At 34.9% G+C, this 21,234-nt stretch overlaps 1 protein-coding gene across 17 annotated transcripts in view; it reads right to left on the bottom strand.

The window, feature by feature from the left end:
• Positions 1-21,234, bottom strand: part of DOCK7 (dedicator of cytokinesis 7) — a 214,594-nt gene that overhangs the window by 126,978 nt on the left and 66,382 nt on the right. For all 17 annotated transcript variants that reach the window (XR_013448152.1, XR_013448151.1, XM_078073038.1 and 14 more), the window contains 3 exons: positions 19,587-19,729; positions 15,741-15,834; positions 14,978-15,140 (listed from right to left, as the gene is read on the bottom strand). Coding sequence is in view for 15 of the 17 variants with exons in the window: in XM_078073038.1 (XP_077929164.1) it covers positions 14,978-15,140; positions 15,741-15,834; positions 19,587-19,729 (400 nt within the window). In the remaining 2 variants the exon portion in view is untranslated. The remainder of the gene's footprint in view (positions 1-14,977; positions 15,141-15,740; positions 15,835-19,586; positions 19,730-21,234) is intronic.

Raw genomic sequence — 21,234 nt, 5'->3', positions numbered from 1 at the left:
CTGGACATGGTATGAGTCTAATACTTATGTGTAGGTTGTCAAATAGAAGTAAAAATCATAACAAGTTATTGAATGTTTAAATAGCCTGACAGATGTGTATGTATGTTTCCAAATTCAATAAAGACTCACTCCCTTAAAATATAGAAATTTAAATTCTTGTAGTTTTTTAATGACATGTGATAAAAGAATGATTACAATTTTTCTCATTTTAAAAATCTGAATTCTAACCCTCAAAGATTACTAAATACAAATCTTTTTATCATAAAAATATTACTTATCAGTATTTTTTAAATAAGTTTTTTAAAGAAACTACCAAACAGAAATAAAATTTTGAATTAAATCTAGCTTTTAAAGAATATAGTACCTAAGTTATATAGTGACTCACCTTAGTCAAAAAATATTCAGCATTATGTATTTTAAATTACTCAACGTCATGTTTTTTACATATATGACATGTTAAATATGTATGATCTATGTGGATCCTACATAAATATCTTGTTCCAATAAAGTACAAAAGAATAAGTTTTAGCTTTTAAAACCACAGCCAAACTGTCAAAATTGACTTTTTAGAGCCAGAATACCATAATGACTTTTTTTCCAAAAAAACCTGGAAGCTTTCAAATACAAAATAATGCATTATTTAATATACCAATTGCTTCTTCTATTTGTTCTTCAGTTTCTTAGAATTCTTACACAACATGTTTCATTTTGTTCCTTTTAGGAGTACTAAGTGAGTTTTTTCTGTATAAAATATGCTCAGATTGAGAGATAATTCTGGTACAGAAAGGATTTTTTTACGATTCACAAATTGTGTCCTTCTGTCCTCACTCCTTTGCCAAGTATTCTAATTACACCACTAACTCATAATTGTCTAATTTAATGGCCTTTCCTCAGTCCACATTCTCTTGGATCTCTCCGCTAACTTACTAATAAACAATATTCCTTTTTCAAACTTGACCCTCATTTTGCTTCCACACTATGACTATATTCTCCAAGGATTATCCCTAACCTGAATCCATTTTTATAGCCCTATTCCCTCCTAGTATGTGACATATTTGGGCCAATGCACAATCTTCAAAAATCTCTTCCACTCTCATCCTCAGAAATTCTATCTACTCTCATGGACCCATCTATGTTCCATGAGTAAAGTTCCCAAATTTACATATTATTCCCAGATCTCTCTCCAGTTCCTTCTTACATTGCCTATCTGCCATTCCTCCTTTTGATATCCTACAGTCTCCTCAAATTCAACATATCAAATAAATTCATCAAAGCCCTGCCACCTCTGCTGGTCCTGCCCCCATTTCTACACCCCATCACACTCTTCCTTACCTCTGTACACCCATTAATGGCACCACCACACTTCCAGTCATCCAAGCTTAAAACCTGGGAGACATCTCGGCCTTTTACTTAACTTTGTGAACCACTGCTCCTATATCATAAGCCACTATATCGAATACAATCTTCTTTTGAAAAGACTGCTAATATGATATGCTTTCTACCCTACCAAGACCTGCTCTTAACCTGAATTTTAAACTACCTGAATAGTCTCCTGCCTCGTCTCCTAAGTTTAGGTCTATCTTCCTTCAATTTTCCTAAAACAAATTTATAATGGCTACATACTACTTTGACCTGTGTCATTCAAACATGTCTATTAAAAGAGTAGAACAGCTTGAGGATACTGAAAACATATCTTTACAATTCTAGAGTTAGAGGACGAAATGGCTTTATATAGGCCCATACTTCTTTCAGGATCTTATTAGGATTTTACCTTAAATCTTACAATTTATCTTAAAATTGCATGTGAATTGTGTTTTCTACTCTATAATCTTCATTTATAAATAGTTATTTCCTCCCCAAATCTTCTAAAAAGTGATATTCCTGGAAGGTGTGTTATATTTATCCTGTGGACCTGCATACCCTATACAGCAAGAATGTGTACCCCAATTTGAAGGGCAGAAGCCTACAGAAAACATCCAAATCTCTTCCAGATATTCAAGAGTTTGTATAATCTGACCCCAAATTACCTTTTGTTTTTTTAAAGATTTTATTTATTTATTTGATAGAGAGAGACACAGGGAGAGAGGGAACACAAGCAGAGGGAGTGGGAGAGGGAGAAGCAGGCTCCCCACTGAGCAGGGAGCCCAATGCAGGGCTCGATCCCAGGACCCTGGGATCATGACTTGAACCGAAGGCAGACACGTAATGACTGAGCCACCCAGGCGCCCCCCAAATTACCTTTTTTACCATTTCTTGCCCAACACAAACCCTTAGCTCTTATCAAAATTACCTACTTTTAAACATCCCCTGTATACTTTCCTAATGCCATTCCATTTGTCTAGAATGCCTCTATACACCTTTCTACTTGGCTAGGTCCTATTTATACTTGAAGGTATAAATGATCTCACTTCCTCTACAAATATCCTTGGAAATGGGGCTCCTCCCTCTAAAACCATGCAGCAGTACTGTCTGTACCCCTCAACTGGCACTTAGCAAATGAGACAGAGAAGTATACATGGCAAATCGTAACAGAAATTGTTAAAAAGAGGGGCGCCTGGGTGGCTCAGTCATTAAGCGTCTGCCTTCAGCTCAGGTCATGATCCCGGGGTCCTGGGACCGAGCCTCGCCATCAGGCTCCCTGCTCAGTGGGAGCCTGCTTCTCCCTCTCCCACTCCCCCTATTAGTGTTCCCTCTCCCACTGTGTCTCTCTCTGTCAAATAAATAAAATCTTTAAAAAAAATTAAAAAAAGAAATTGTTAAAAATAGTAATAAAAGCTCCAAGAGCATCAAAAAGATAGTCTATCTACTTGATTTGAGTAAATTACTGCCAAATTTCTATACCAAGAGTTCAATCTGAACCAGTGTAAATTTTACTGAGAGCAAGTATACACATTTCTCATTTTGGGGTTACCTGTTTTTGTATAACCTGTTTATTCTCTGTCATTCTATAATCAGCATGTTCTCATGCTTGTATCTTTTCTTCCTAATAGCATAACTCATGGAAATCAACTAGCTTGTTCAGTAATCAAAAATATTTGCATTAACCAGTATTTGAGTTCCTACTATTTGCCTCCTTTATAAAACCTATTCCAAATATGCACTGTTACATATTTCACCTTCTGTTATAAAATAGTCAAATTTCCTTGTGATTTTTCCCATCACTAACAACCACAGCACTGCGTTTATGTATGTACTCCTAAGTGACCATCCAACACAGTAGTTTTGAAAATTAAAAACAAAAGGACCACAAACGGTTGGTCTTATCAAAGTCCAAAGTGTTCTCACGGCAAATCAACTAGGACAAAATTACTCAATTGGTGTGAAATGTTGAGTTCAAGGTCATGAAAGTAGGATTAACAACCTCCCATAGTGTGCCTTTGTAAAATCAGGTTTCAATGACATTTTAGAAAATATAAAATCAAGGATGCCATCTCAAACAAAAAAACTTTTTCTAAATTCATTTGTTTAACCCTGGGAACAATCACAGATCTAACAAAATGATTAGGTATATCTAAAAGAGTGATAATCTACAACCTTAAAGAGGTAAGGCTATAACTACTTACCTTCAAATAAGCAACTAAGCCTCAGTCTCCAAATCCCATATATGGGAATAATGATAATCTTGCCAAATCTACTTCATAGGGTTGTTGTAATCAAGGAAAATAGGGTATTTGAATGGTTTTATGAACTATAAAATTCTAAGCAAATGTATATACTTGTAAAAACTAGATCTTGAATATCACTCCACATAGCTTTCAGTATGTAATGTGTACAAATTTTTCCAAACTAAAAATATTCTAATTCTCACGATAGAACAAAACTGCTCTCCTATTCTGCTACCATTCCTGGAACTTTACTCCTTCCCTCAGAGTCTGAGATAATACTCCTCACGTTCAAATACAAGCCCCTAACTAAAAATTCATGGGTGGCTATCTTAAAATGTTAGGAAACAGAGTTCTCAACTCAAAAACCTTTATAGTTAAAATAAAACTAGGATCCATTAAGGTAGACTAAAACCTACAGTGATGTATCTAGGGCAAAACGAGAACAGCAGAGTATGTAGCAATAACTTGAGACATCCATGAAAACTAAAGACAAACACAAAAACTAATACTCTCTAAAGCAGGGGACCATAAACTTGAATGGGAAGAAAAATACTCCTTCGTTTTCACTGAAATTTGCACTTCTTTAGATTTTGAATGTAGGAAACTACCCATACCAGTATTAGCAATACAGGAGAATTTGTCATTAATAGAAATCATACATATTTTTGTCTCACAACTATTGCAGATATCTCAGAATATTGTCACATGCTTATTACTGCTTAGAAAATATGGTAACTTTTAGACCTGTGGCTAGATATTTTTTAATTCATTAATAAAGAAACTTGCATCAGAACTTTAATATCTCAATAATTATAATTCAATGTAATTGATTTCTTTTGTTATTCTATGTATTTTATTTTATGCATTTAAAAACATTATTCCAAAAAAGAGAATCATAGGAGTCACAAGACTGCAAGTGTACTACGACAAAAAAAATTTTAAGAACCCAAGTCCAAAGCAAGATCTATCATAATATGACCTAGTTCAAGAATCATGAATTACATGGGTCATAATATAAACAGTATACATTTACTTTTGACTGGCCAATCTGTTTCTAGAAACAAAAGTTTAGGGAAAAAATTCAATCAGTATGTAATAAGCTTATTAAACCGCTCAGAAAAACATCCTAAAGGGGGGCCGGGGAATGGGTTAGCCTGGTGATGGGTATTAAAGAGGGCACGTACTGAATGGAGCACTGGGTGTTACACGCAAACAATGAATCGTGGGTCACTACATCAAAAACTAATGATGTAATGTATGGTAATTAACATAACATAATAAAAAAAACATACTGAAGGACTGACATGTGAAATGATATAATGACTAGGCTTTGTTTTAAAATACTACAAGAGGGGCGCCTGGGTGGCTCAGATGGTTAAGTGTCTGCCTTCGGCTCAGGTCATGATCCCAGGGTCCTGGGATCGAGCCCCACATCGGGCTCCTGGCTCAGCGGGGAGTCTGCTTCTCCCTCTCCCTCTGCTTCTCCCACTGCTCATGCTCTCTCTCTCTCTATATCTCTGTGTCTCAAATGAATAAATAAAATAAATAAATAAATAAAATAAAATAAAATAAAATAAAATACTACAAGAAAAAAGGGAACAAGTAATAGATGAAACAATAGAGGGGAGCCTGGCTGGCTCAGTCAGTGGAACATGCGACTCATGATCTCAGGGTTGTGAGTTCAAGACCCATGTTGGGCATAGAGATTACTTAATAAAAAAACAGTTTATGTTAACAAACTAGAATTTAAATAAAAATTTGAAAAGAAAAAAAGAATGACAATGGAGGTTAACTGTACTATTCTATTTACATTTGCATATGTTTGTAATTTCCCATTATAAAAAGTTTAAGACTATATTCAGATTAGTAAACCTACAAGTTTACTAAGGATTATTAAGAGATGTATGGGGGATAGTCCTAACTGCTAACCAAGGTCCAGATCAAAACGACTGGTGTCTTTACATTTTGTTTCTTATTTATTTATTTATGTATTTGAGAGAGGGAGAGAGAGAAAGCACAAGCCAGGGAGGAAAGGCAGAGCGAGAGGGAGAAGCAGACGCCCCGCTGAGCAGGGAGCCCGATGTGGGGCTGGATCCCAGGACACCGGGATCATGACCTGAGCCAAAGGCAGACACTTGACCGACTGAGTCACCCAGGCGCCCCTTCATTTTGTTTCTTACAGTTACCAGGTCTGAACCACTGCATTCATTCTTATATTCTTAGTAACACAATATTTGCTAGATACCATCTTTCTAAAAATTGGAAGAAAAACAAAGATGAAAGTTCAGTAGGTGATTACAACTAAGGAAACTCTGGAAAAGAGGCCAATCCTAACAATCTCACTAAGAACAGAATGACATGTGACGCAGCTCTTAAAAACCAAACACACAGCATTTGCTCAATTAGATTATACCTTGATCTTTATAACTCGAATTCAACAGTGGAAGTCAAGTACAAATCTGGAACACGAATAACATTACACACAATCCAGTATCTAACTTTCAGATGATTTCAGATACTCAATAAAAAAGTTTTCCCCACTGCTATTATTTGGTTATCTTTTTATTTTAAATATTTTATTTGAGAGAGAGAGCAAGAGACAGAGAGAGCACAAGCAGGGGTAAGGGGTAGAGGGAGAAGCAGACTCCTGGCTGAGCAGAGAGCCTGACACGGCCCAGAACCCTGGACCCTGGGATCATCACCTGAGTCAAAGGCAGTTGCTTAATTGACTGAGCCACCCAGGTGCCCTATTTGGTTATCTTAATGTAACAACTGCACTAGTATACTGTGATAACTATTTCCTTGATAAAGCAAGCATTTAATGTAAATAATCTTCGTTTGGCACAATAAGAAATGCATGACATTAGCTACAAACTACCATATTATCTGTGTGCCTTCATTCACCCCTATAGAGGATGTGAAAAGACCAGGTCTCTCCTGGATTAAGACTCTACAAAAACAAGTGAACTATCAATGTGTGTGGGGGGGGGGGGGAGTGTTATTTAAATACAAAAATCTCTAATTTTAGGTATAGCTTAATAAGAGACTTTTTTTAAATGTCTTTGGGAAATCACAATAATTTCTTTAAAACCATGTTTTTTAAAAATACAAAAAATAACAAATTAAACATATATATTTTTTACATGTATACCTTTTTAGACTGCTTTTTTCTACATTGTCTGATAATAACCATAAATACTGGAGGTAAAAGTGTTAAGTGATAGGAAATCTGTCATTTTCAGAATATAGTTCTTTTTAACCTGTTTTCTCACGTCAGCCTAATGTTTGCTTCAATCACATCCATTCATTCAGACAATAATATTTTAAAATTTTTACCCCATGAGACTCTTTAAAATACATTCAAATTTTGTACTAAAAATAAATACAATGTGCAAATTTTTTTTTTTTAAGATTTTATTTATTTATTTGACAGAGAGAGACATAGCTAGAGAGGGAACACAAGCAGGGGGAGTGGGAGAGGGAGAAGCAGGCCTCCCACAGAGCGGGGAACCCGATGCGGGGCTCGATCCCAGGACCCCAGGATCATGACCTGAGCCGAAGGCAGATGCCCAACGACTGAGCCACCCAGGTGCCCCCCCCTTTTTTTAAAGATTTTATTTATTTCTTTGACAGAGAGATAGAGAGCACAAGTAGGCAGAGTGGCAGGCAGAGGGAGAGGGAGAAGCAGGCTCCCCGCCAAACAGGGAGCCTGATGCGGGGCTCAATCCCAGGACCCTGGGATCATGACCTGAGCCGAAGACAGATGCTCAACCGACTGAGCCACCCAGGCGCCCCACAATGTGCAAATATTTTCTTTTTTTTTATTTTTATTTTATTTTATTTTTTTAAAGATTTTATTTATTTAGGGCGCCTGGGTGGCTCAGTTGGTTAAGCGACTGCCTTCGGCTCAGGTCATGATCCCGGAGTCCAGGGATCGAGTCCCACACTGGGGTCCCGGCTCAGCAGGGAGCCTTCTTCTCCCTCTGACCCTCTCCCCTCTCATGCTGTTTCTCTCTCTCTCTCAAATAAAAAAAATAAAAATAAATCTTTAAAAAAAAAAGATTTATTTATTTATAGGACAGAGAGAGACACAGTGAGAGAGGGAACACAAGCAGGGGAAGTGGGAGAGGGAGACGCAGGCTTCCCGCCGAGCAGGAAGCCCGATGTGGGGCTCGATCCCAGGACCCTGGGATCATGACCTGAGCCGAAGGCAGACGCTTAACGACTGAGCCACCCAGGCGCCCCTGTGCAAATATTTTCTTAAAACCCATATTAAAAATGCTTAAATTTCTTGTTTTTTCAGTTACGAATGTGATCCCTCTGGAATGTCAGCTAATCATACTGGTTCTATGCAGGTTGCTACACAGTTAATGAAATAATGATGGTATAGAAAGTACAAGGAGCCTCAGTGTCAACTTCACCTTTTTTTTTTTAAACATTATTCACTGCGAAAATGTACACATATAGGTTTGTATAATGACCACTAGTGTGTATTACCTGAAATTATGGTTTACCGTGAAACATTCCTTAAAAGGTTAAAAAGAAAAAGAATTCAAACTGGGTTAGAATACTATTGTAATCCAGCAACAATTTAGTTGGCAAATATATATGGAAACTTATGCAAATATTTTATGATATCTGTACGTTAGCTGATTTCTGATGAAGTTTCAGACATCCCCCTTTTGTCATTCTAGAATTATTTCTATGCGAGATTTTCTAGATACGATAAAGGTTTTTTTTGTTTGTTTTTCTTTTTAAGATTTTACTTATTTATTTGACAGAGACACAGCAAGAGAGGGAGCACAAGCAGGGGTGTGGGTGAGGGAGAAGCAGGCTTCCTGCGGAGCACGGAGCCCGATGTGGGGCTCGATCCCAGGACCCTGAGATCATGATCTGAGCCGAAGGCAGATGCTTAATGACTGAGCCACCCAGGCACCCCAATAAAGGTTATTTTTTTTAAAAAGATTTTATTTATTTATTTATTTGACAGAGAGAGAGAGAGAGCACAAGTAGGCAGAGCGGCAGACAAAGGGAGAGGGAGAAGCAGGCTTCCCACTGAGCAAGAAGCCCAATGCGGGGCTCGATCCCAGAACCCTGAGATCATGACCCGAGTCGAAGGCAGACGCTTAACTGACAGAGTCACCCAGGTGCCCCAAGGTTATTTTTTTTTAAACAAACTATAAATTCCTAAAAATATTAGCTGTCCATGAGACTAAAATTTTTTAAAAGTATTAAGTAGAATAAGCAACCTATATGATTTAATATTCAGGTCACATGGGCACTGAAGGCTCAAGTAATAATACAAAGCAGGATACTATTAACTTTGATAACCCCCCTTTTAAAATCATTTTCTTATCTAATTATACCCCAAAAGCCCAGAATCCCTATGCTTTCAAACTATTCTCTCTCCAGTTGTGTAATGCTTGGATAAATGTAATCTAATAAAGGCAATAATAATAATAATGACTCAGCTTCTCTTGAGCATTGTGTCAGGCACTTTGCAAAAAGCTTTATATATTATCTTATTTAATCCTCACAAATTTCTAAGATATAGGAACTTTTATTATCCCCATGTAAAAAGAAGGAAAACCAGTCAATCTCCAATTTTAGATAATTCCTAAAATTAAATATGGTTGCAAAATATGGTTCCATTTTCCAATTTTTCATAAAATATGCATAGAGTCATATCATTTCAAGTAATACAAAAACTATTCTTTCTTTTTATAACTCAGAGATTGGTTTAAAAAAAAAAAGCATACAATCAACTTTAGAATCATTCTTTTTTAAAAATGAAAGAAACTTTTTTTGGCCAACGAGTAACTACAGGAAAAATATCAACAAAGTATAGAAACCATAATTCTACTTCTATGTTCTCGTGTACCTTTCTTTACTTCTTTGAAGACACTCTTACAGTACAAAATTATTAATCTCTTTCTTAAACAATGTATCTTCTTGCTTCAACAGTTTTCACCTATTACTAACAAAGCACTATGATCCTTTCTGTACCCTAAGAAACTTAGCAAACTTGACATCCTATATTACAATCGACAATGTTTGTTAATGAGTTAAAGCATTTTACATGAGATTCTTAAAGGCAATACATAAGATTAAAAAGATTATATAAAATTCTAACCTGAAACCAATTTATTTTGATGAAAAATATTAGAACCTAAAGCAGTATTTGTTTTCCATAAATGTTTAATAGAAATAAACCTAATCTTATTGATAAGTTTAGCTAGTTCTACTATTCTCTGGGAATAAACTGCTCACACTTGAGAGAAGAACAGTTCTTCTTTACACATTTAATGAATCATTTTTTGCCTACAATGTTACTTTCACTAATAATGCTTGGGATGAGTATCAACTCTTTAATTAATAGAGTATTTAGATACAGTCCAAGCCAAAGGCACTGAGATGCATTAAAAGATCTCTCCAGATCATTCTCAAGCTAATTAGCTATGAATTCATTCTTATACCTGAAAAGTTTACTGCCAAAAGAAGATAATTACAGTTTTTGGACAACCGATTATCTTTACTGACGCTAAACACTTCAAATGGTAAAGCATTCAATTATAAAAACCAAAATCAAACACAAATAAACAAGTTACCTGAAACAGCTGATATATGTTTACTTAATTTCTGTAAGCTCATACAGTAAAACCATGCTAATTTATACTTTATAAAGTCCACTTAAATCTTTTGGTGTGTTAACTTTTTCTTCTTCCCCAGAGTAAAACTGGATTAAAACTGGATACATAATTGAGAGAAAACAATAGGCTACCTCATTCAGTAAGATGTCTTCTCACTTGAGATAAGCTCTCTACCCAACTTCCATTCAAGTCCTAAAACATGCCTAGATTTGCTCTTCCGGCCCTTCATATACATAATACCCTAGGATGCCATTTCTATCAACTGTTATACTTAGCTCAATTATAAGGCATTAAAAAAATTATTAGACAAGGATAAATAATGAGGCACATTTTGAGGCAAATAATAAGATAAATAAAGGTGTTCTGCCTGCTTTAATAAAAATGTAGCAATCAATTATCTAGCAATAAGAAATTTTAATTTTATTCATATTGTCAATAACTATAAATGCTGGATGTACTATCATCCCAAAGGATGAAGAATACAGAAAATAAGACCTGGGTTCAAGTCCAGATAAGTTTCTTATCTCTTATTTATTTATAGTAAATAAAAGGTAAGTAACAATTCTGCCAGAATTATATAATTTATAAGATTCTTCTGAGACTGAATAAATTAATTTAAATGAAAACACTTTAAATGAAATACTATAAAGCACTATATAAATGTTATCATATCAGCACATCACATGAAAGTTCAGAACACCGGGGGTAAAAAAAAACAAAACAACTCAAAAAAGGAAAAGATACCAACAAAGGATTAGCAATCAGAAGTATACTGGGGGGGCACCTGTGTGGCTCAGTCGTTAAGCGTCTGCCTTCGGCTCAGGTCATGATCTCAGGGTCCTGGGATCGAGCCCCACATCGGGCACCCTGCTCAGCGGGAAGCCTGCTTCTCCCTCTCTGCCTCTCTGCCCCCGCTCATGCTCGCATCCTCTCTCTTTTTTTCTATCTCTCTTTCTCAAATAAATAAAATCTTTGAAAAAAAAAAGTATATTGGACCACTCAAAAGTATCACTTAAAGCCAGAAGACAGTTGTGTCATGTTTTCAAAATCCTGACAGAAAATAATTTACAACTTAGAATATTATATCCAGCAAAATCAGTAATTCTGGAGTAAAGGTAAAATAAACATACTTTCAGATGTAAAAGTCTCAGAAAATTTACTCCCATACACCCTGTTTCAGGAAGTTACTGAAGGCTGTCAGTAAAATGAGTAAAACAAGAAAGAACAATATACAGGAAATAAAGACTCCATAGCAAAAGAAATGCAAAGAGAATTTCCAGGATCATGGTAAACAGGCTCCAAGATGACAACCGTACAGTAAGCCTAGCGAGCCTCGGAAACTCCCTTGGCCACACTTACAATTTAGTTGCAAGGGGAACTAAGGAAGCTGCAAGACAGGAAATGATTATCTGATGTATTTTGCTGTATTGAAAGAAGCTTTAGAGAATTTTAGCAATAACACACAGAAAAGTAGGGAAACTAAATAATGTAACTATTTCAGGAAAATAAAAAGCTTTATAAATCAAATGCAGGAATAAAATCATAGTAATCTTCATGGCTCCACTGCAAAACTAGTTACATAAGAATCACAAACAGGTAAAAAAAAATTAACACTGATTTAATGAAAAACTGGAATATACATATGGAAGAGATGACAAGAATATGTATTTTTTTCTGAATTTATGCAAGTACATGTATTTTTAGGAAGGAAGATGTAAGAGTTAAATCTTCACCTAATATAACAATAAATGGATATTTAAAATTGAACAAGAATCAAGAAATAGTAGCATTAATATGTTGTTTAGAAAACAAAGAATAAAATACCAAAAGAAGGAGCAAAAAGAGTTACCAGTGATTGGCACTGAAAATTAGACATCGAAGTAGGGAAAGGCTGGTAGGAATAAGATGAAGGACCTCTGTTTTTAATTTTAAGCCTACAGTACTTACACGAACTTTAAGTATATTCCTACAATTCTTTTTATCTTTTTTTATTATGTTATGTTAATCACCATACATTACATCATTAGTTTTTGATTCATACAATTCTTTTTAAAAAATATATATATAAATATGTAAATAACAAAAACAAGTGGGAAATAAAAGAAAAGACCACTTCAAGACCCCGATTTCTACTTTCTCTATCTCTGAAATAATCCAAGCAGAGGCAAGATAGATAAATACAAGTTAGGGATGCTCTGGATGAGATTCCTGTACTAGGTAAGAGGTCCAGTTGATAACCTCAAAATGGTTTCATACAAATTTTGGATTATATAATCACTTCTTTATTCCATGTGCTTATAAGTACTTAAATATATAATTTATAGAAGAATAATTTCATAATACCTTATTTCTTTTAAAAGCAATATATACTTTCTTTAGCCTAACTTGCAGAAATTTTACTCACACTAAGTGCCAATTACATGCAGTGTTTTGTACTCTCTACCCTCACAAGAGAAGGCAGGTATAATTATGACCTCACATTTTATTAATAAGAAAACTGAGTGGCCAATATATTAAGTAAATTGTCTTAAGTCACCAAATAGTGCATAGTGGAGTCAGAAATCACAGCCCTAATTCTATGACTCTAAATCCCACTCTCATACCACTGTCCAGTTCCTTATTTCTCAACTCAATGAATAAATGTTTATTGTGTGGTGCCTGTGTGCTAACATACTACTCTAGATGCTGGAAATAAAGTGATAACGGAAACAGACAAGTCCCTGCCCTTTACATTAATTACATTATAATGAAAAAGACAAAAAAAACCCGATCATATAACTACATAATGTGATTCTAGATAACAATAAATACAAAGAAGGGTGAAGAATTGGAGAGAAGCAGTGGATCTTTTTACCTAGGGTAATGAGAGGGAGCCTGTCTAGGCAGTGACCTTTAAGCAGAGATATGTCTGAATAAGGAACCAAACCACATGAAAATATAGGGGACAACATGTCAGGGAAAGAGAAGAACAAATGGAAAAGCCTTAGGGAGAATGAAATTTTGTTTGTTCAAGGATGAGTAAAAAGGCCACTGAGGCTAAAGTGAAATGAGCAAAGCAGAGTAGGATATGAAGTTAGAGACAGGCAGGGGCCAGGTCATACAGAGTCTTAAAGACTGTTATTAAAAAAAAACATTTTTTCTGCTTATGATGGAAGCCACCGAAGGATTTTAGATGGAGGAATGAATGATCTGATTGAGAACATTTAAATATCTCTCTGGTGATAATGCTGAGAATTGATTTAGCCAGGGTTAAAGGAAGATGATCAAATTAGAAAGGTACAGAAAAATCTGAGATCAGAAGCTGTCCAATATGCTAACCTCCAGCCCCATGCAGCAACTGAGCATTTGAAATGTGGCTCATCTGAAATTGAGATGTGTTTTAAACATAAAATACACACCTGATTTTGAAGACGTTTTGTAGGAAAGAAAAAAAGTAAAATAGCTCAACACTTTTTTACATTTATTACATGTTGAAATGATAATATTTTAGGTATATTTAGGTTAAATAACATAATTAAAATTAATTTCACTGGTTTCTTTTTATTTTTTTAATGTGGGAACTATAAAATTTTAAATTCCAAATGTAGTTCCCATTATATTTCTATTTGACAGTGCTGATCTAGATAGTGACTTGCCTAGAGTTTTAAAAGGAGTGAGGGGTGCCTGGGTGGCTCAGTCAGTTAAGCATCTGACTTGGGCTCAGGTCATGATCTCAGGGTCCTGGGATTGAGCCCTGCTTGAAGCCCCTAGTCGAGCCCTGCATCAAGCCCCGCATGGAGCCTCATGTGGGGCTCTGTGCTCAGTGGGGAGTCTGCTTCTCGTCCTCTCCCTCTCCTTCTCCCCCATTGGTATGTGTGTTCACGTGCTCTCTCTCTCTCTCTCTCTCTCAAATAAATAAAAAATCTTTGGAGAAGGTAAGAACTATGGGATTTGGGATACATTTTGAAAGCAGAGCCTATAAAACTTGTTTGAGGAGTAAATGTGAGGATAAGAAAAGGAGAGAAATCACTTTGATTCCAAAAATTTTGGCCTCAGAAACCGCGTAACTTGGTGGTGAAAAATACTAAGATGGGGAAGTCTGGGCTGGAATCTTACATCTGAGCTGCCCTGCTGGCTATCCCAATGTCAAGTCACGGGCTAGGCACTCACAAATGAAGGGGCTTCATTCATAAGGAGTATAAGTAAACGAACCCTTAGAGTTATGGAGTGGTCAGCCTGGAAAGCCTATTCAACAACCTCGTGTCAAGTATTCTGAGTAGTGGATCAGTAAACACTGTTGATCAGTTGCTGGACTACACTGCAGCCACATAAGTCTGGTTCCTGTGGAATGCTAGACTCTGCTAATAAGAACATCTGAGGAAATATAGTAACTGGGAGTTCAAATGTTTTAATCTCACAGCCCACACTTCCAGTGCTAGCTCCACCACACTGAAGGATACTTGACCTCTCCATCCCTTTACTCACTTTTAAAATGAAGGTAATACCTACCTCAAGCTCTGAGGATTAAATAAGTTAATGTATGTAAGGTAATTAACATCTGACCTTTGACCTGGCACATAGTATAAGTTTAATGAATTACAGCTCTTAGTAAAATCATAGAGTAAGAAATGGAATAATTAACAAAGCTACAAAGGATTTTTGGAGAGTTTCATTCTAGTTCTACTTTCATAATAGAATATATAGTATCTAATTTCAGAAATCTCTAAAATTAAAATGTGTTACCTGTAAGTAGTGTTTGGAACATAGACATCCCTGGCAGGAAACTCCAAAATTTCTCTGGTAGGTCTAACCCTACTGTCTGGGTAAAGCTTCACTTGAAGCAGCTCTGGAGTTAGGCAATAATGGGGATTTTCAGGTGCAGGAGAAATGTCTATCTTCAGCTGAGCTGCATATAAAAACATATTATAAAAACAATGTAAACATAATAAAAACTTCATGTAAAAATGTTCCTGGAAGGATTTAGATCACATTTTTGCAAGAAGTTATAAATTACTGATACAGACATAATTACATGTAAAATAATAAATGCCTACCAAATGAATGAATGAGAAGAAAGAAAGAAGCAAAAGAAAGAAAGAAAAAACAGAAACAGAGGCATCTAGCATACAACAAGCCAACATTCTGAAAGATGAGTGATTTAATTTGAACTTTTTTTACTCTGGAATGGTTTGCTCTGATTATATGAATCTGTTTCTGAATATTTACCATTCTATGTACATTTTCTTTCCTCTAAAAAATAATTTTAAGCCACGATATTATTCATCATTCACATTTCAGTACTCAAATTATCAAAAGTACTGAATCTTGCATACAAACTGTTTAAGACCATGAGAAGAGAATAATAAAATGAAGAAGACTGACAAGCATTGGGCAAAGAAAGATAGATGGGTTAGATAAGTGAAAAAAGGAATGCATAATTACCAACAACAGGACATATTAGTGATGATAAGGGTTGTATTAATGTCTACTCAAAATTTTAAAATACCTGTAATAGGTCTTAGTCGCCGTAAAACAGAAGATGGCCTTCTCATATCAGCAAGAAATTTGTACAGATCTTCATCACTCAGGCGGTCTCCTTCCTGAGAAAAAAGTATTCCATAAAACAAATATAGTAGATTGAAAATAAATGTATATTGCCTGTTAATATTCATACCCTCTTCTGTCGGTTTAGTCAGAATGAAAAGTAAGATTAAATTAATACAATTATGATTAAAAATAAATATCATGCTGATTTATTTCCTTTTTTATGCTTTCAAATTTTATTAAGAGTTATGATACTATTATCTATACTTTTATATATTTACTTATAGCCCATTATTTATGTCTATAAGGTATTACAGGACACTCTAAAATACAGAAAATCTATACAATTTAGAGATAGATGAAAAGGAAAAAAGAAAAAGAAAAATATAGACATAAAAGAAACATATATGTATGACAGTCTTAAAAATTTTTTACACTTGAATGTTTGTCTTTTCAATTTTATATCACCAAATTTCTCAAATGCAAAATATACAGCATTAACTAAATTTGAAAAAAAAAAGAATAAGTAGCAACAAAAACTACACCTTTTTTTCTGATTGCAAGTACTTTTTTTTTTTTAATTTTTTCAGTTGAGTATAGCTAACACACAATGTTACCTTAGTTTCAGGTGTACGACATAGTGATTCAAGGAATTTATACATTATGCTATGCTCACCACAAGTGTAGCTATCATCTATCACCATACAACACCATTACAATATCACTGACCATATTCCTTATGCTGTGGCTTTTATTCCCGTGACTTCATTCATTCCATAACTGGAAGCCTGTATCTCCCACTCCCCTTCATCCATTTTGCCCATCCCCCCACCCTTAACCCTTTCTGGTAACCATCAATTTGTTCTCTGTATTTACGGGTCTGATTCTGCTTTTTGTTTGTTTATACATTTGTTTACAGAAATTACTCATAAGGAAAAGAATAATTATCCTGATACTAAGACCAGAAAGAAAATTGTGAAACAATCTCAATCAATGGGAAAAGAGACAAGGAAACAAACAACAAACCAAACTACACCTAATACAAAATTTTCAATTTAATGTTTTTTCTTACAATTAAAATAGGTAAGAATTTTACGCCTTTATTCAAGAGTCAATCTTTAGATTTCATTAATCCAAACCTCCTGCACTTGATATCTTATTGTTTTTAATGCACTGTTTATATGTTTATTTTATGTTAATGAACACATTTAACATTACTTTATTACTGTGAGCTCACCTTGAGCCATATCCCATTTGTTCACTATTACATACTATACAGAGTGAAGAACTGGTCTTCTTTCATCCCACTATTCAGAAAAGTGATTTTTAATTTCCAAGTGATTCAAGATTTTTATTAATACTTTAATAGTTTTGAGTTCTATTAAGTTATGATTAGAGAATTTCATTTTATGAAGATTTTTTCCTGTGGCCTAATTATTGTAAATGTTCTATCAGTTGCTAAAACAGTATACTCTCTCCTCTTTTGAGTCAGATCTTTAAATGGTCCTTATTGATAGTACATTCAGATTATCTCTACTTAATTATTTCTGTCCACTTAACCTGTTAAATTGATTCTATTATTGGCCTCCACTCTTTACTCCCTGTGTGCCTTTTGTTGGGTGAGGCATAATTCCCACCCCTCGGCTTGGCCATGTGACTTGTCTTGGCCAATAAGCAAATGTGATGCAGAGACCTGACAAACATTTGCACAAATGAGCTTGGCCCCCCTGTTGAACTTCTGCCATTAGTATGAGAACATGACCAAGCCAACCTGCTAGAGGATAAGAATAGAAGTAGAGAGACACGGAGACACCTGAGTCATTTCAGTCTTCCCAAGAGAAGTCAGTCTAGATCAAATGATCTAAGTCAATCTCCAAACGTGAATGAGCCTAGCTGACACCCCCCACTTCCACATTGCATATTCACCACTGTGTACTCCAACTTATATACCTGTCAACAAATAAAACAAATGTTCTTGAAACTAATGGGTGGGTTTAATTTTGTTTTTATATCTCCATGTACTTTTAATAATTTTGACTTGACGATTTCAAATCTGTACATAAGCACTCCTAATTACTATATCAAATTCATCGTTAGTAATTGCTCATCAACTTTAAAAAAGAACTGCCTTCTGTTTCTCATTTTGTACCTTGAATTCTACTGTATTAAAATTGTAATCTCTGCTTTTTACTTACTTTGCATTTGCCTGATGCATAGTATACTAGCTGTTTAAAAATACTTTTAAAAATGATACATGCTAATCATTAAAAAAAATTGACTGTACAAAGTATAAATGCTTTCCATCAAAATAAACAAACAAACAAATAAATGCTTTCTATTGCTGATGTTTCCAATAATCATTCATTGAAAGTTTTCACACTTTGTGCTAGTTTCCAGCTACCAGTCTCCAACACAGTATCCAGTACATGGTGAATGCTCAAAAAATATTTGCTGGATTAATAGGTAGGTGGGTGGATTGATACTCAGTACATGCTGAACAGGCAGAAACTATTTGTTGGATCAATAGGTAGGTGGGTGGATGGATGACTTGTTGATTTAAGGTTACAAAACCAGTTCAATAATAAAGTAGGCTGAAGAAATGAAAAAAGAACTGGTGAAATAGTGCAGAAGTGATATAGCAGTTGAAGAAGTAGAAAGAGAGAAAAATGTCATAGCTGCAAGGCTGTGTCACTGTATCACATAAATCTACTGCCTGGTTTCTGTAGCTTTATTTAGCCAATCACTTCATCCAAGTAACACGGTGGCCTTTTCTTTCTTGTTCTATTGTCCATAATAAAAAGACCCTTACCACTTCAGATACTTCTCAGCTGCTTTACTCTCCCCTGGAATCTCTCGGACCAACTGTCTATAAATGCTATTGCAATAAAATTGTGAAAGGGCCTTCAAGTAGATTGCTAGCTTTCACTTCATGGCACATCCTTTCCTAAACCTTGCCTCTTTCAAGTTAGAAGATGTCAGTAGGCCAAGATTTCCTCCTCTTACTTAGACTAAGACCTCAAAAGAAGGAATTCTTGGACAATACTTAGCATTTGCCCTTCATCTGTTCCAAAATATATGCATGGTACCAATTCATTTTGTATCAAAATCCAGTATGGACATGCATACGTGCATGTACTCATACAAAAATTAGGGGGAAAAAAGCTCACCAAAGCAATTTTTAACCTCACTATGTACAATGCACTATTATTTTTCTATTCTACTGTGTTTGTTTTTAAGCTGAGTATTATCTATTATATTTCCATTACTGTTAATGGATCATGATCAGCATTTAAAAACTCCTGATTTGATTCATGATTTGAAGTACAGAGAACATATTTGCAAAGAATAAAATATCTTTGATCAAGAACTTCTTGGACCTATAAATGCACCTATAAAAATGTTAACTACCTTTTAGCACAAAAATGCACTATAAAGGCCTGAGAGTCCTATTCCATACACCATGGATGTGGTAAATTCAACCAAAAAAAACTTGGGTGGGGAAGGGAGATACAACCACACAATCACTGACTAAGAAAATTCATAAACATAAATGTTTAAAAATTACAATTAAGAAATAGGATATAAATGTGGAGGATTGATTTTGATGCATTAGTATAACATTTAAATAAATATAATTATACAAGAGGTACAATATTATTTTATTCTTATACTTTTCATCCTTAAAAGTTTTTTTAAATTTCTCAAAATCAAAATCACTCCATGTATATGTACAATTACAAATTTTCTGAAACCAAAAAAATTTTATGTACAAATAGCCCCCTAGAATAACTACATGACAGAACAATACCTGCTTAAAAAAATTCGTCACTGTGAGAGTAGCAGGTCGAAAGCTGGTCAAGTTACAAGCATCATCTCCACTTGTTGTCCTTTCGAGGGATCGTCTGCCAACAATACTAGAATTCCTCCTCTCTGACCAAGACCCTTTTCGTTCTACCAAGGGGGGAAAAAACAGTATGATATTCATTTTCATAATATTTAAAACTTGTTTCCAAGCAGCTTTCCAAACACAGGGAAAAAAATCATTAAAGTTGAAAACTATTCAGCATATTGACTGTAGTAAGAATTTCACTTCTGGAGGGGCACCTGGACGGCACAGGCAGCTAAGCATCTGACTCTTGGTTTCAGCTCAGGTCATGATCTCAGACCTGTGAGACTGAGCCCCACATCAGGCTCCGCACTCAGCGCAGAGTCTGCTTAAGACTGTCTCTCCCTCTCCCCCACGCTCACGCTCTCTCTCAAATAAATAAATAACCTTAAAAAAAAAAAAAAAGAATTTCATTTCTGGAGAGATCAGTAAGGAAGCACTATACCTAAATCACCCTGTTCTCTTTTTAAAATTTCTCTAGTGTAAAAAAAAGTCTCTACTACACTAAAATTATGCATAAAACCAAAGATGAGCTATGAGGAGCAGCTACAGGGGAACTATGCATTTGCTAGGAAATATTCACACAATAAAAATTTTAGTAACCATAATAGTCCCTGACTTGAATTTGAATTCGAAACAGAATTTTAATTCAAAGTCCTTGCAAGATAACCCTATTAGCATTTGAATTTGAAACAGAATTTTAATTCCAAGACCTTGCAAGATAACCCTATTATTTAAAACCAACTGAAGATCTATGTTGCAGAGCAACAAAGAAACAGAAGACTTAAAACTATAAACAAACTAGACATAACAGATAGCTATACTACATATCAGCAAGCAAAAGTAGAATACATGCTCTTCTCAAGTGCACAAAGGATATTCTCCAAGGCAGACTGACCCATAAGACAAAAAATACAGTAAATTCAAAAGGACTGAAATTACATAAAATATGTTCTCAAACAACAGTGAAATCAAACTATAAATCAGTAACAGAAGAATATTTGGGAAATTCATAAACATGTGGAAGTTAAAGAGCAAACTCTCAAATAACCAGTGGTCAAAGAGGAAATAGCAAGGGAAATTAGGAAATTTAGTTAAAATGTATGAAAATGAAAACACAATATCCAAAGACATATGGGATACAGTGCTCAGAGGAAAATTTTATCTATAAATGCCTATCCTAAAAAAAAGAAGAAGAAGAAAGCTCTCAAATCAGTAACTTAAGCTTACATTTTAAGAAACTAGAAAAAGAGAAAACTAAAACCAAAGGAAGCATGAGAAAGGACTCAAAAATGACAACAGCTGAATGGCAATAAATGAAATAGAAACTAGAAACACATCAATGAAACCAAAAACTGGATCTTCAAAAAGAAAATTTTAAAAACATAAGCTAAATAGGTAATTAAAAAAATAGGAAAGGTTCAAATTACTAAAATCAGGAATGAATGAGGAGACATCACTACAGCTCTTAGAGAGAAAAAGGATTATATTACAATTTTATGAATAACTGTAAGTCAGCAATTAGATAATTTACACAAAATGAACCAATTTCCAGAAAGAAACAGTACTG

This window comes from Halichoerus grypus, chromosome 5 (assembly GCF_964656455.1).
Source record: "Halichoerus grypus chromosome 5, mHalGry1.hap1.1, whole genome shotgun sequence".
Classification (NCBI taxonomy): Eukaryota; Metazoa; Chordata; class Mammalia; order Carnivora; family Phocidae; genus Halichoerus; species Halichoerus grypus.
Note: the sequence above shows the minus strand (reverse complement) of the source record. Positions and strands in the feature narration are given on the sequence as shown.